Raw genomic sequence first — 16,796 nt, forward strand, 5'->3', positions numbered from 1 at the left:
TTGGTTGTACGAAGGAGGCAAGATGGCGTCATCTTCAACTAATTTCGAACTCGAGACTTTAGAAGCTCTTTTGGGTAAGTAACGGTCAGTTCCTTTCACAGAGAGATTTTTTTTTGAGTGTTTAAACGTCTTCTCTATCACAGATACAATTCAGTTTCGCTAATTTCTGAAATCCCATTTTTGTCAATTTATTTCCGGTTTAGTACTTCAGTTCACTTAACCAACGACGACATGTTTTAAAATTTATGAATTGTACGATGCAGACTTATAGATGATATTTACTCTTGCAGATAAATGTACGGATCCTGCCACTGGCAAAGAAGACTGGCGTTACATAAACGCATTTTGTGATCGAGTGATCAAAGATTATGACGGGTAAGCATGTGAACTTCACGAGAATTTATTAATTTAATGGTACCTTGACACATTTTCATTTGTCATTGTATGAAATAGCGCCCTTTACAATTTAAAGTTGTATAATTGAACAATTCATTACATTTTAATTCATACAAATTTCATGAAATTTCAGACCATTAATATCAACAAAATTGATAATTCGTAAACTTCAAACCTTTGAGGAAAAGACATCTTTGATGGCACTGTCTGTAAGTTGAGTAGCTTTGTGCAAATTTTCACCCTAATCTCATGTTGTTGTAGGAGTAGAGGAAAATTTTTTGTGATTGTCTTGTTTTCCTATGCTTTATTAAGGTCTTGGAGTCTTGTGTGAAGAATTGTGGACAGAAATATCATCAAGAAATTGGAAAATTTCGATTTTTGAATGAACTTATTAAACTTCTTTCAATGAAGGTAAATATTTATGATTTTGTGTTTTATATGTATTGCTCATGAAAAACATCCTGTGCTTTTGGAGAGTGGAAGAATGCTAGAAAAGCAACCTCTCCACACTTCAAAAGTTGAAAATGCTAGAAAAGCAACCTCTCCACACTTTGAAAAGTTGAAAAATGCTAGAAAAGCAACCTCTCCACACTTCGAAAAGTTGAAAAATGCTAGAAAAGCAACCTCTCCACACTTTGAAAAGTTGGAAAATGCTAGAAAAGCAACCTCTCCACACTTTGAAAAGTTGAAAAATGCTAGAAAAGTAATCTCTCCTTGAAAAGCAACCTCTCCCACTTTCTATATAATGAGAAAATACATTAGATATACATTACTACATTCATTATTGTTATGTCTTCCTCCCCCCTATGTTTAGTATGATGGTCCTCGTACACCACAAACTGTGAAGAACAAGATAATTGAAATATTTTACTCTTGGAGTGTTGGCTTGCCTGGTGAAACAAAGATAAAGGAAGCTTATTTAATGTTGAAGAGACAAGGTTAGCTTATTATACAACCATTTTACTTGTTTGTTGATGTTTCGTGGTGTGCTTGCAGCATCTTATTTTGACAATATTCCATTAAGTTTTGAAAGTATCCTCCCCCCTGAAAATAATAGTAGCCACCCTCCAAAGTACCCCCTGAAAATGATTACTCCCTCCAAAGCAGCCACCTTTTTTAACACTTACTAAGGATTCATGATAGTAACCAGCTTCTTTATAGAACGTTTATAAGCTTTGCAATATTTACACTTTCATCAAAATAAAATTTTGATGTACATTGGTGAAAACCACCAACAACCTTACACAACTTTAAACATATTGAAAAACACCATATATAAAACCGTAGACTAAGAGTTAAACATTGATGTTAATTGATGCTGAAGATGACGACTTGAAACTTAGAGCCCCCTCTCAAGGCAACTAATTTCAAAAGGAACCTTGGCAGCTACTTTCGAGACTTTACCGTAACCATAGTATCAATCCATGTTTGACACTTATTACTGATTCAGAAAACTAGATTATCTTTCAAACACTTGTATGTTAGTCAATGTAGACTCTAGTTCTGATTTAAACAATTATGATCCTTAACTAGCCATACTCTCCACAATCTTGACTCTCCACCTAATTTACTTACTCTTTTTAATCTAACTTAAATACTAAATCCTAAATTACTTACTTTTCCCAATCTTGAATTTAATCCTAACTTACTCTTTCAAATCTAACTTAATTACTAAATCCTAAATCACTTACTTTTCCCAATCTTGAATCTAATTCTAGTTTACTTGGTTAGCCTTTCTAATCTAAAGATTAATTCCAAGACTAGATTATATTGTATCATATCAGCTTTTGTTGTATACAGAGCGCTGAATAAATAAACCTTTGCTAAGATGGTTGCTTTGCCAGATTTTTCAGAAGCTTTGCAACATACGAAGTTCTAGCCGTCAATTTATACCATGTTTTTTTTTTGTTTTAAGGTGTTGTTACTGCTGATCCACATTTACCAAGTCAAATTGAAGAGGTGTAATGCAAACTTCTTAATACATTGTATCAACTTGTTGTGATGTAAAATTTTCACACAAATGTAGCCTACCTCACCTTTAAACATAAACTTGCTGTGATGTAAAATTTTCACACAAATGTAGTCTACCTCACCTTTAAACATAAACTTGTTGTGATGTAAAATTTTCACACAAATGTAGTCTACCTCACCTTTAAACATAAACTTGCTGTGATGTAAAATTTTCACACAAATGTAGTCTACCTCACCTTTAAACATAAACTTGCTGTGATGTAAAATTTTAACACAAATGTAGTCTACCTCACCTTTAAACATAAACTTGCTGTGATGTAAAATTTTAACACAAATGTAGTCTACCTCACCTTTAAACATAAACTTGCTGTGATGTAAAATTTTCACACAAATGTAGTCTACCTCACCTTTAAACATAAACTTGTTGTGATGTAAAATTTTCACACAAATGTAGTCTACCTCACCTTTAAACATAAACTTGCTGTGATGTAAAATTTTAACACAAATGTAGTCTACCTCACCTTTAAACATAAACTTGTTGTGATGTAAAATTTTCACACAAATGTAGTCTACCTCACCTTTAAACATAAACTTGCTGTGATGTGAAATTTTAACACAAATGTAGTCTACCTCATCTTTAAACATAAACTTGCTGTGATGTAAAATTTTCACACAAATGTAGTCTACCTCACCTTTAAACATAAACTTGCTGTGATGTAAAATTTTCACACAAATGTAGTCTACCTCACCTTTAAACATAAACTTGTTGTGATGTAAAATTTTCACACAAATGTAGTATACCTCACCTTTAAACATAAACTTGCTTTGATGTAAAATTGTCACACAAATGTAGTCTACCTCACCTTTAAACATAAACTTGCTTTGATGTAAAATTTTAACACAAATGTAGTCTACCTCACCTTTAAACATAAACTTGCTTTGATGTAAAATTTTAACACAAATGTAGTCTACCTCACCTTTAAACATAAACTTGCTTTGATGTAAAATTTTCACACAAATGTAGTCTACCTCACCTTTAAACATAAAATTGCTTTGATGTAAAATTTTCACACAAATGTATCTAGCCTATCTCACAAGCGCCGTAAATATTATTTCAGTACAAACCGAATCCACAACCGAGAATGGCTCCGTTTGAAGATGAAGAAAAATCAAAGGTATTTTCTTGCAACTTTGCACTATTTTTGCGTGAAGAGCGATCAGTGTTAGTAGGCGACATGTCAGATTTCATTAACTTTTTCAAAGTCGTGTGTTCGACATTTTCGACATTTTCGAAATTTGTGTTTTCCGTATGTTTATGTTTTTTTGTGTCTGGAAATTTGTGTTTTTAATATGTTTTCAAATTTCAACCTTCTTCCTCTCTCAAGCAGATGCTACACTCGACCTTCGGTCTCGGGCTTGCACTAATCCGCTCCCTCGCTCTCTTCTGCTTGCATAAGCCTGTGCAAACAAGAAATGTATAAAACATTTTATGATTGATTCAAATTACGAGTCAAAAGGCAGTGTTTGCCCCCATCCTTGGATATCTGGTTAACCATTGTAACGATTGATAGAAATATTTAAATATTTTTTCTCTTGGTAGCTTTTATCACGACTTCTGGCCAGCAAACATCCCGATGATCTACAGGCTGCCAACAGACTGATAAAGAACATGGTTAGACAGGTCAGACATTAGAAATTTTTTATATTTTTTTTATCATTCTGATTCTCATTATCCTCATGTAATCTCCGTCATCCGTTTATATCCCCGTCATTCCGTTGATATCCCCATCATCCCGTTGATATCCCCGTCATTCCGTTGATATCCCCGTCATTTCGTTGATATTGCCGTCATTCTGTTGATATCCTTGTCATCCCGTTGATATCCCCGTCATTTCGTTGATATCCCCGTCATTCCGTTGATATCCCCGTCATTTCGTTGATATTGCCGTCATTCTGTTGATATCCTTGTCATCCCGTTGATGTCCCCGTCATTCCGTTGATATCCTTGTCATCCATCCCGTTGATGTCCCCGTCATTCCGTTGATGTCGTTGTCATTCAGATGTAACCTACCACCATCCTAATGTAACCTCCTCATCCTCATGATATCCTCATCATTCTCAAAATATCGCATTATCCTTACGTAATCCTCATTATTCCGATAATACTCTTGTCATGGTGGCGATATCTCCTACGTTCAAATCATACCTCCCATAATCCTCCAATTTTCTGATGATATCTCATTTTTTTCATAATATCCCTGGTGATCCCTCACCTTTAAAAATATTGATCCATACCCTAAAAATGATCTGTATCCTCCGGATGATCTATACTCTCCACATTATTCATACCCTCTGGATGATCCTTCTTCTCCAGATGATCCATGCCCTCCGGATGATCCATACTCTCCAGATTATTTATATCCTTTGGATGATCCCTCTCCTCCAGATGATCCATACTCTCCAGATTATTTATATCCTTTGGATGATCCATCTCCTCCGGATGATCCATGCCCTCCAGATTATTTATATCCTTTGGATAGTCTATCTCCTCCGGATGATCCATCTTCTCCATCTTCTTTGTTTATGTTATCCTCCATCTTACAGATCACTCTGTTGTCTGCGGTCCAGTTATATATATAGATCACTTTCTTAGTCTTCATGTTTCTTGTACAGGATGAAATAAGGGAAGAGAAGTTAAGTTTACGTATTAAAGAGCTGGAAATGGTGCAAAATAACACAAAACTTTTGAACGAGATGTTGAAGAATTTTTCTTCCTCCACGTCTCGCGCAGAAATCGATCTTATGAAGGTTGCTATAGTAACAACTATTGTCATAGAGATGTATTTATGTGTATATGTAACTGTTGTCATAGAGATGTATTTATGTGTATATGTAACTGTTGTCATAGAAACCGGGTCATATCTATTTAACCGTTACCATGGAGACCTATCTATATCTTTACATATAACCGTTGCCATGGAGACCTATCTATATCTTTACATATAACCGTTGCCATGGAGACCTATCTATATCTTTACATATAACCGTTGTTATAGAGATCTGTACAGATCTATTGTAAAAACTGTGTTCTTAGAGATCTATTAACGGACACGATTACCATTTGCCGATAAAGGTTTCTTTATAAAAACAAAAACATATTAAAAACTGCTCAGGTTTTTATTTCATCCACTGTACACTCTTCTTACATTTATCTTCTCCAAAATTTTCCTTAGGAACTTTTTGACTCTTGTGAAAAGTTGCGAACCGATCTGTTCAAGCTTGCGGGCGCTGCCACTGAAGAAGGAGAGGAGACTTTATGTACGTATAATCAAAGTGTACACCTTTAGAAATGTTGCATTTTTATTCATTTTTAATGTGTTCAGCGGACATACTTCGGGCAAACGACGAACTGGCGACAGTTATCGCAGATTACCGACGTATCGTTGTCGGCCCAGGGGGGAGTGCCACGCCTTCCACTACACCATCATCTAAACCAAGTACTGCAGAATCTCATCCGAGTAAGGACGCTGACTCATCCTCTAATCTGTCTTCTCTCATTGACTTGGATATGAGTGCTGGTGGCAATACTCAAGCTGCAACTTCTGACACTGGCAACTTGCTTAGTTATGATCTTCAGGATTTAGGTAGGAATGTGGGAAGGTTGGATAGCTAAGAACGCGCATGATCGGTAGGTGATGTCGTCATTATTTGTTTGACAACCTATCGTGTTGCAAATTAGATTTTGCGCGCGAAAATTTCGCATTGTGGAAAACAGCTTCGTGAAACTCATACAAGATTCGTTCTAATACAGCGGTTGATTTATGCTACATAAATAATTTTACATGAAGTACAAATGATATAGTTTTGAATTATTGGCGCTATCAGTCGTTTGCTTGTAGCAAATGAAGTTTAAAGTGAAAGAACGTTTAGCGAGTGGTTTTAATCCTGGTTTTGCATTGAATACTTTAAAGTTGTTGCTTTCCTTTCAAAGCGAATACACAGCATAGGAATATACAGTAGGGCCACTTCGCTGTGCAACTGGCTGCTGTATATTCAATAAGATTACTGGCTGCCGTAAGCCATTTCATCATTGCTATTGGTCAGAAATTGCAATTGACTGGCTGCCAAAATGGTAATCACATGCGCAATGAGATATGCGTTGCACAAAAAAAATTCAATGGAATCTATACTGTGGTGAAGGGTGGGTTGAAAACAAGAAGTGAATAAAATTGAATAGAAAAGTGTAGAAAAACTTTATTTGAGACATGCTGACCCCGATAACTTAAGCTAATTACCCCAGGGGAGGGGGGGGGGTTGCGCAAAATACATTTACAAAGCGTCTTTTTGTAGGTATATGTACAATAAAAAACATATGTGAATGAAATCTGACTATTAGTATTTTCTATGAGTTAAACGATAAACAATAATATAACTATTTACAAGAAAGTCTTCACATGAATGCTTGTATTTCAATGTAAATTTTTGTCTTGTCCGGAGGTGAAACTGTTTGAGACGAGGCTTGTGGGGAATGCAGTAAAGCACGATAGTTCTTCTAAGTTGCACATTTTGTTAAAACATTAAATTATTGTTGCATCGCGGGCTCCAAAACTTAAACTTGGTCAGCGGAACTATTCGACCTCTAAAATGTCACGTGTTATCATTTTAGTTGTTTCTCCTGGTACCACTCAACGTCCTCCTGCAATGTTACAACACAATCCCGGCCTTAGTTTTGTTCCTACCCATCAAAACACCGCTAGTCCCAGGCCTATGTTCAACACATGGCACACGGCTACTGTAAGCTCTGGTTATCCCACCACCAATATGACGGTAAACGCTGTCCGGGGGGTGCAACCATACAACACTGGTGTACATCGCACGATGTACCTCCCTGGTCAACAACCAATGATGATTCCCGGGCCGGCTCAACCTTTGTTGCCCAGCGGAAATTCGTCATGGTCGGCCAATATCGTAAACCGGATCAAAACAGAAGAGCCGAAGTCTAGGGAACCATCACCGTTGGATGTATTGGGTCAAGAGGCTTTATCTGCTCATAAGGAATCTCAGGGTCAATCAAAAATTGATAAATCCCAGTTTCAACCAAAAGACTCCATGTTACTTGATATTGGAGACTCAACTTCATCACAAATTACACCAATTCCTCCACCTCCATCCGCTGTACAAATGACGAATGGACCAAAGGCTAAAAACGATTTTACATTCGACCAAGTTACCTTGTCTATGGATAAAATACAACCTGGTTAGATGTAGTGACGTCAATTTTTATTTGAAACAATTGTACCAACAACGATAAATTAACCACAACAACAGCTACCACAACAACAACAGCTACCTCGACAACAACAGCTGTAACTACAGCTACAACAACAGCTACCACAACAGCAACAGCTACCACCACAACAACAACAGCTACCACAACAACAACACTACCACAACAACAACAGCTACCACAACAACAGCTACCACTACAACAGCTACCACAACAACAGCAGCTACCACAACAACAACAGCTACCACAACAACAACAGCTACAACAAAGCTGCCACAACAACAACAGCTACCACAACAACAACAGCTACCACAGCTACAACAACAGCTACCACAACAACAACAGCTACCACAACAACAACAGCTACCACAACAACAACAGCACCACAACAACAGCTACCACAACAACAACAGCTACCACAACAACAACAGCTACCACAACAACAACAGCTACCACACAACAACAACAAACAACAACAGCAACAACAACAGCTACAACAACAACAACAGCTACCACAACAACAACAGCTACAACAACAACAACAGCTACCACAACAACAACAGCTACCACAACAACAACAGCTACCACAACAACAACAGCTACCTCGACAACAACAGCTACCACAACAACAACAGCTACAACAACAACAACAGCTACCACAACAACAACAGCTACAACAACAACAACAGCCACCTCAACAACAACAGCTACCACAACAACAACAGCTACCTCAACAACAACAGCTACCACAACAACAACAGCTACCACAACAACAACAGCTGTAACTACAGCTACAACAACAGCTACCACAACAACAACAGCTACCTCGACAACAATAGCAACAACTACAGCTACATGTTTAGTCGTGCTATGTAAATTTTAGATTATTGTCATTGAGCATTTCATTAAAAATGTGTTGAATGACTTACATAATTACAAAATTAAACATTGAATGACTTACATAGCTAGACCAACGGCTACGCTATTGAACAACAATGACAGCAACTCTTGACTTTTCATTAAAATGTTGAATGATTTTTAGGTAATTTACCACCAAAGACAGTGTTGGAAAAGAATGACATCAAAACGGTTATGCATTTTGCAAAGGTACTAACACATGCACAATGTTTTACATTTATAAAGCGTATTGCAATGAGTACAACATATTATTACATACTGTAACCTAAGTAGTATTGTAAACGGCTATAAACTTTGTAGAATTATTATATTATTGTTTTTTTGAAGCTCATTTTACAACTACGTTAGATATAATCGGCATTTACATTGCTAAACACACTTTTCTGAATGTGTGTTTTGTTATTCAACATCTCTATTATTGAAAAATATTACTTTCTTATATATAACTCCTTTTCATAAAACCCGAAACTTGATTCAAAAGTTGATTTATTTTATCAAGTGTTTGCTTGGCTCAAATCGTTTCTAATTTTTTCATATTTTAGGATTCGTCTGGCAGTCTAAGAACGGATATCCACGTTATTGTTGTAACGACAATGAGCACAAACACATCACCCATAAAGTCTTTCACCTTTCAATGTGCTGCACCCAAGGTAAATGTCATTGTTACGTCATCAATATTTAAGGCCAATAGTATTGGTTGCAATTGAGGTCATATGATCTATTTGATTGGACGAAAATTTTATCTTCATGGACCTTTTGGCCTAGAAGTATGTGACTCCGCACCGGATGTGACGTAAAAGGAGAACAAATGCATTGAAGATATAGCTTTCATTATAGTGAATAGTGCTGTTATAACAAACCGGATGTGACGTAAAAAGGAGAACACGTGCATTAAAGATATAGCTTTCATTATAGTGAATAATGCTGTTTTAACAAACCGGATGTGACGTACAAACTTATCATGCTGCATAAGTATAGATTTTGACGACATCTGAGCGAATTTTTAAAAAAACGTTTAAAAAGTAGAACTGCCTTTTCTCCTTCTTACGTCACTTCCGGTGCACAGTCATCCACTTTTAGGCGCGAAAAGTACATGAACATAAAATTTTCGACATGTCAAATATATTGCAAATGTTTTAAAGTCGATTCAACCATTTAAAAGAAGTCATTTCCGTTACCTTCATATGGGCACTAAAAGCATGCAAATTATCGTTTTGAGTCGGCGTTGTCATGTACATAGACCAGCGGTTCACGATATTCTCATTTTCTTTTTTCATTCCAGTCAATGAAAATTAAACTACAACCACCTACATCGAATGAGTTACCAGGCTATAATCCTATCACTCCACCATCAACTTTAACACAAGTCATGCTTCTATCAAATCCTGTCAAGGTAGGTCTCTAGGTTTAGCTGTTAATCGCGTTTCATTTTAGTATTTTTATCCAATGTCACTGGAATTAAATGTGGGATTGTGTTAGGTAAGGCATTTTGGATAGAATTTTCCTGATTTGGATTAGATTAGATTAGATTAGTGTCAGGTTAGATTAGTGTCACATTAGATTAAATCTTTTATAAGTTGGATTATAATCGTCGACTAGATTTAGATTAATCTTTGAATAGGATCAGATTGACTATCTCACAGGAGTCACAGGGCATAAAACTGAAGATCAGCTTTGTCTGCTTTGAATTAATTGTTGCGTCATATTATTCCAGGATCGGATTCGATTAAAGTTCCGCATATCATACGAATTAAACGGCGAAAAATGTGTGGAAACTGGAGATTTGGACAATTTCCCAATTCTATGAAATTGCGTGTAAGTTCATTCAATAAGCTGAAAGGGATTTGTGTTAAATGAATGATGAAACAATGTTGATCAATGAGTACAGATGATACAGCGATTTATGTCGTTGATTGAGAATGCATTCCTTCGTGGAAATCTTTTGAATTTTAATCTCGTTGACTAAAAGTTGTGATGATTGCTTTAGAATTTACAATGAACGTTGCTGCTCAGTGTTTACATGACAATTTTTTGACGATTATTATTTGTGTTGCATTGCAAAGAACGTATAAAATGACTTTAGAATCTCTTCTGTGGAATGTTTTATTTTACTTTTTTAGCGATATTTAACTTTGTTTGTTATGCAAATGCATCGTTATGACATCGCAGAGTTTAGCAACATTTTAAAGACCATCAATTTCCCGCATTTTTGGACCGTTTCATGCACAAAGACAACAGTATTTCGACGCATGCGTACGTCGATGACATTGCGACAAACATTTGTGAATGTCGAAAGCATTGCCAATGCTAAACAATGGGATGTCATAGTAAGTTTATTTAGATAGTGAAAAAATTAATTATTACGAAAACGAAATTGACTAACACTAGTCTATAACGATTCTATTAAAGAATTTATTGAGGGATTTCAAATTATGACTTGGTATCATAAACACTTTAAACATATAACGAATAAGTCATCACAACTCATCAAAATGATTTTGGTTCATGCGTTTGTCATTAACTTTTTCTATTTTAAACGGTCCCACTAATTTTCAATGGAATTAAGAATTATTGACCAGTGTGGAAAGTTCGAATAAGGATACTTTGATGCCATTTTTCGTTTGTATTAAAAATTCATAACGACAATGCCTTTGGTCAGCGCAAATAAAAAAAATTCTTTACTTCATGTTATTTCGGGCTATGCTGGATATTTCTTCTTCATAAAATAACATACATGTCAACAGTAGCAAAGCCAGACCGTTTTTACTCCTATAATGCAAATATTTTAGTGCTCAATCACTGGAAAATAATGAATTGAACAAATTTTCTAAAGAGACGACTAATAATTTTTCGTAAAAATTTTCCATTTATAAGTAAAAGACCGAGCTGGCTTTGCCACTCTATGTCAATTTGACTTCATTCTATGTCATCTTAAAACACGAAAATACGTCCGTTCAAAGCGTCTGCAACAACTAAGGCTTCATTCTTAGCTCCATGTCATCTTAAAACACGAAAATACGTCCGTTCAAAGCGTCTGCAACAACTACGGCTTCATTCTTAGCTCTATGTCATCTTAAAACACGAAAATACGTCCGTTCAAAGCGTCTGCAACAACTACGACTTCATTCTTAGCTCTATGTCATCTTAAAACACGAAAATACGTCCGTTCAAAGCGTCTGCAACAACTACGGCTTCATTCTTAGCTCTATGTCATCTTAAAACACGAAAATACGTCCGTTCAAAGCGTCTGCAACAACTACGGCTTCATTCTTAGCTCTATGTCATCAAAACACGAAAATACGTCCGTTCAAAGCGTCTGCAACAACTACGGCTTCATTCTTAGCTCTATGTCATCTTAAAACACGAAAATACGTCCGTTCAAAGCGTCTGCAACAACTACGGCTTCATTCTTAGCTCTATGTCATCTTAAAACACGAAAATACGTCCGTTCAAAGCGTCAGCAACGACTACGGCTTCATTCTTAGCTCTATGTCATCTTAAAACACGAAAATACGTCCATTCAAAGCGTCTGCAACAACTACGGCTTCATTCTTAGCTCTATGTCATCTTAAAACACGAAAATACGTCCGTTCAAAGCGTCTGCAACAACTACGGCTTCATTCTTAGCTCTATGTCATCTTAAAACACGAAAATACGTCCGTTCAAAGCGTCAGCAACAACTACGGCTTCATTCTTAGCTCTATGTCATCTTAAAACACGAAAATACGTCCGTTCAAAGCGTCTGCAACAACTACAGCTTCATTCTTAGCTCTATGTCATCTTAAAACACGAAAATACGTCCGTTCAAAGCGTCTGCAACAACTACAGCTTCATTGGGACTTAAAACTATCGCAGTTAAATTTATATCAATATTTTCGTTTTCTTTAAAAGTAATGTTCGTTAAATGCCCGCCTAGTCGGGTAAACACCTGAACCTTGTTCCCAGATCCCGTCACCAGTACGCGCTCGTCGTTGTCCGTCACTAGCCGGCAAAGTGTCGGCTCTGCTCCTGCGTATGCTGGAGTGAAATACTCTCGAATAAATGCCCCGCTGTTGTCGTAAACTTCAACCACGTTGTCTTGATTTGTCCGCTGTGTGATGCCTGAATTTAAGGCGCGAAAAGTGACGTATGTCTCGCCTGTCTGGTTGCAGGCAACGTCTTGTACCTCTCCTCGTCGGATGCTTGTCGACGATCCCCGACTTAAAGTCCGTTGCCTGATGGAAATTTTGAATAAAAAAGCTTCAAAACATAAATTTGACCAACCCAATAACCTAGAACCCAATCAACTAGATACCTGATTCCGCCGAAGTTGTATAGTAATGAGTGAGGCAAGCCGCCATCTTGAAAGGTGGCAAAACTGACGATATTTAAGACTAATATCTGCTTTTGCTGAGTTGATATAAAGTTGCAAAGTTGATAGTCTAGGTTTATTATTAAAATGTTTGACAGGATTGGTTTTTTAAACTTTGTTTTAACTTATTTTTCATTTTGAGTTTTGCTTTTTGCCACCTTTCAAGATGGCGTCTTTGCCTCACCTTGACGCGGTAGTTAGACATCTAGAGGACTGGGTTCTAAATCATTGGACCAATCCAGACTGATAATCAAACCGAGCAACTCACTGACCTTTCACCCCACATTGATATGACAACTACACGATTTTGGTCAGCGTCCGCCACGATGACATTATCATACAGATCAGTAGTGACAGCAACTGGTCGCATTTTGTCTTCGAGACTCAATTCTCGAACGAAATTTCCATTTGGAGTAAAAAACTGTAGCCTTCCATTCAAACAATCTGCGACGATCACATGACCAGTCCTTGAAATTGCGACATCAAAAGGTTCGTTAAATTCGCTCTCCCCAGTTCCTTTACGGCCATACGTGAACAGATATCGACCATACTGATCAAAGACTTGTATTCTATGATTTCCTGTATCGGCAACAATAATTCTACTGAGGCGATCCACTGCCAAACCTAAACAACGAAACACAATTGCTGTCAGAATTGTCGAGTGTGTTCGGTTCCAGTCCTTTCAACACCGTTGCTAGACTTTTCGTCGTTATCTGTTTTGAAGTAAGCCTCTTCCGTTAGTATCTATGTATATAATCAGTATTTGTGATTGGTCCATTGTACAATGAAGTACAATACCTAGGTATAGTGTATGTCAAAATATATTACTGCTTTTCATTCGAAATCAATAACCAATAGTTCTTTTCTGAAGGAATAGATGACTTGCCAGCAATGTGTAAACAAGGCAAGTCATTTATTCTTGAATTCAAAACTGAGCAGTTGTAATGTATACGTATGTCTGAATTGTCACTGACAATACAGTATAGAAATGTACAGAGCAATTGAACCAATCAGACAACCCATTCATATTTGGCGCTAAATAGTGGCTGCTTTTTGACGTCATAAAAAACACAGGTTTTGGTGGTCACGTGATTGTCACATCTGCAGTATACAATGACATATTATAGATTGCTTAATCACCTTGTGGTCGACACAATTCCCCCTTGTTGCTTCCTAATCGACCAAATTTCGTTACCAGTCCTGCTCTACGTGAGTAGTCTGTCGAGCCATGACACAGAATCTCAAAAGGACTGCCTAGAATCTCCTCGCCGCGTAAAGTGATTCGCAACAGATGCAGACCGGCAGAATAGCTTCGATAGCGAAACTTGAGCCTGCCATGCTTGTGTTCGATCAATTCCGCCAAGAAATAACCTCCAGTTGGCGTTTTCAAACGAGCAACAATGGAATCACGTCCTTCCCAGCATGCTTTATTCTCCACATTCTTTGTCATAACGGTAAACACGCTGTCTTTACCGACCGTAGCATCAGCGATCCCTTCTCCCGTAGAAAAACAACAACTTGCACATCCTCGTCCTCTCGTAATTTTTGGTTCGTTTCCATGAAATCGTTGTAGTTCTTCAGCGCTGCGCAGGTTTTCAGCCTTTTCCAATGTAATGAAAGAGTCCTCCGGGCACTCTATTGGAGCTTCCGGTGTGTTTTGACACAGTTGACCCAAACTCTCTATAATACAGCCTTCCAAAATGAGTATCTCGACGTCCGTTGCGTTAAGACAAAGACGGATTGTGAATTTTTGGGCGCTTTGAATGAGTGTTAAAAGGGTGTTTAATTTTCTCCGATGCTTCGCCAAGATATCGTGCTTCAGTCTGGCCATTTTTCTCAAGCTCTCTATGAGAATTTCTTCAACTCCCTTTATGTTTTTTGATGTTTCCTGAGTGTGTTTGTTTCTTTGTGATGATACTTTGGTTTTTTCGTGAACTTTCTTGCTCATTTCTTCACTGTCTGTTAAAGAACTCGATAAATCTTTATGCATATTATGAAAGCGATCTTTGAATAAGCGAATGACGTCATCGTTTATTTTAGTCTTGTCTACGCACTGGTCTATTGGGTTAACCTTCAATGCCCGCAAACAGTGGATTTCATCTGTGATATCCTTCATGCGTATCCTTAGTTTATCCTCAATGTCCATAGTTTCCCTAAGAGCATCACTAAGATACAATAATCGTAACATGCTCTGGCTCAGGAGCGTTCTCATTTGTGCTCTACAGCTTGGAGCCGCGTCCGAAACAGACAGGAATATGTGAAGAAGATGTTCGGTAATAACACATTCTTGACACACAAGCTGCGAACAACTGCTACAGAAAAAACGTAACTCTTCATTTTCGTGTTTTTTGCATTTGAACAGTGCGTGTATTCGCTGATTTTTGCGTGAAAACGAAATTTTGTGTCGTCTCGACGTTATATCGTTCTCGTGCAACGTATTCACCTTATCGTCTTTGATGAGTATTGGATTTTCGTTTTCTGAAAAAACTTCGTTTTCCATAGTCAGTTCTCCGTTTCCATTTAATTTCGTTGTCATAGACTCGCTCTCCAAATCTTGACGCTTGATCTCGTCGTTATTTTTTATTGAACCTAAACCTATCATCACATCTTTTTCCTGCATCAAAACGCCTTCGTGAACGTCTACACATTGCAAAATACCCAAGCCGCCATCAACAAAACACGCTTCCCATGACATACCAACATTGCACGCGTCTATCTCACGTTTCAAAACATCCAACACGCAAGAAAGAAAAAAATTATCGCTGTGTGACCGTATAACGCAGTTGCATGACGGACATTTTGCCGGCTCTTGTCGTCTTGATATTACTTTCAAACATTTTCCACAAAGTGAGTGGCCGCAGCTTAAAATTTTCGGATTTTTCAGTAAATTTTTGCAATTGCTGCAAATCAGCAAGTCCCACATATTTCTTGAGACACAAGGAATGTTCTGTTGAAGATATTTTGAATTCCAACATAGTATGTTGACTATTTCATTCGCTTTATTTGTTTCCTTTCTTCATCATCGATATTAGTTCAAGATTTTCTGCTGTACATAACTTCGTTACATTTTCAGTTCAAAATTATTCCTCGCTTTGATGAATAACATTAAGAATTAATAATCATAAAATTGTCCAGTTACTCGGTTCTTGTGAACATACTACATCGATTTAAATCGTTCTTTACCGTAAATAATGCTCTTTTCATTTCCTTGTTAACGCTTCTGTCAGTTTTGTTTATTCCCCGTAAAGCAAAACGTTTAGCATTCTACAAGAGTATCGCGTTCGTCCATTCATTGTGGCAGAGCCTTTTCAAAATCACTGCACTCTCTCATCACTTTGTCGCATAATTAATTGCAGTATTATATTGCAAAGTCAACTCGTGTGTGTGGTGTGTTCTTTCATTTTGCTATATCTGAGCGTGAATCATCCAAAATCAAAGCTTGCAATGTGTAATTATGTTTTTTTGCCTGCTATCTTTTAGCAGTTACTTGTTTGTCATCCAGAAAAACTAAATATATTTTGTACATTATTACTAAATGATTCATGTACTTAGAGTGTTCTCTGCGGGTTACATTCAATAACACTTTTATTACTGACTTACGCGCCTAGTGGCGCGCGTGCAATGAATTATATATGTCGTGATCAAATATAGCATCGTTAGTCCTTTTCCTTGTCGCTTGGAATCGTTATGCGAGCAGTAAATAGACTGAATTGATGCTTAAAACAGAGAAAAGGATGAAATGGGTGTAGCTTGTGCAATTTTGAGCGTACAGTAACCAAAACATGTCTAAATTTGCGAGTTACAGCAACTTAGGAACAACTAAAACAACTTTGTTTTAGCATCTTAGGGCAATGTGTAGTGCGTTTACATGAA

The 16,796-nt window shown here is 37.1% G+C and overlaps 2 protein-coding genes across 2 annotated transcripts; one reads left to right on the forward strand and one right to left on the reverse strand.

Moving 5' to 3' along the window:
- Positions 1-11,002, forward strand: LOC124447900 (ADP-ribosylation factor-binding protein GGA2-like). Its single transcript, XM_046998893.1, has 16 exons — positions 1-74; positions 291-375; positions 530-605; positions 709-807; positions 1,211-1,334; positions 2,312-2,355; positions 3,486-3,542; positions 3,968-4,048; positions 5,041-5,175; positions 5,601-5,685; positions 5,751-6,011; positions 7,034-7,624; positions 8,697-8,761; positions 9,115-9,222; positions 9,855-9,965; positions 10,287-11,002. Exons 1-16 carry the CDS (start codon positions 23-25, stop codon positions 10,377-10,379), a joined length of 2,067 nt encoding a protein of 688 aa, XP_046854849.1. The 5' UTR covers positions 1-22; the 3' UTR covers positions 10,380-11,002.
- On the reverse strand, positions 10,965-16,362 carry LOC124447899 (E3 ubiquitin-protein ligase TRIM71-like). Its single transcript, XM_046998892.1, has 3 exons — positions 14,064-16,362; positions 13,196-13,547; positions 10,965-12,786 (listed from the first exon to the last, which is right to left on the reverse strand). The coding sequence occupies exons 1-3, from the start codon at positions 15,844-15,846 to the stop codon at positions 12,354-12,356; spliced, it is 2,568 nt and encodes an 855-aa protein (XP_046854848.1). The 5' UTR covers positions 15,847-16,362; the 3' UTR covers positions 10,965-12,353.
- Positions 16,363-16,796: the final 434 nt, after the last annotated feature.

This window comes from Xenia sp. Carnegie-2017, unplaced genomic scaffold (assembly GCF_021976095.1).
Source record: "Xenia sp. Carnegie-2017 unplaced genomic scaffold, XeniaSp_v1 HiC_scaffold_23, whole genome shotgun sequence".
In the NCBI taxonomy this organism is placed as follows: domain Eukaryota; kingdom Metazoa; phylum Cnidaria; class Anthozoa; order Malacalcyonacea; family Xeniidae; genus Xenia; species Xenia sp. Carnegie-2017.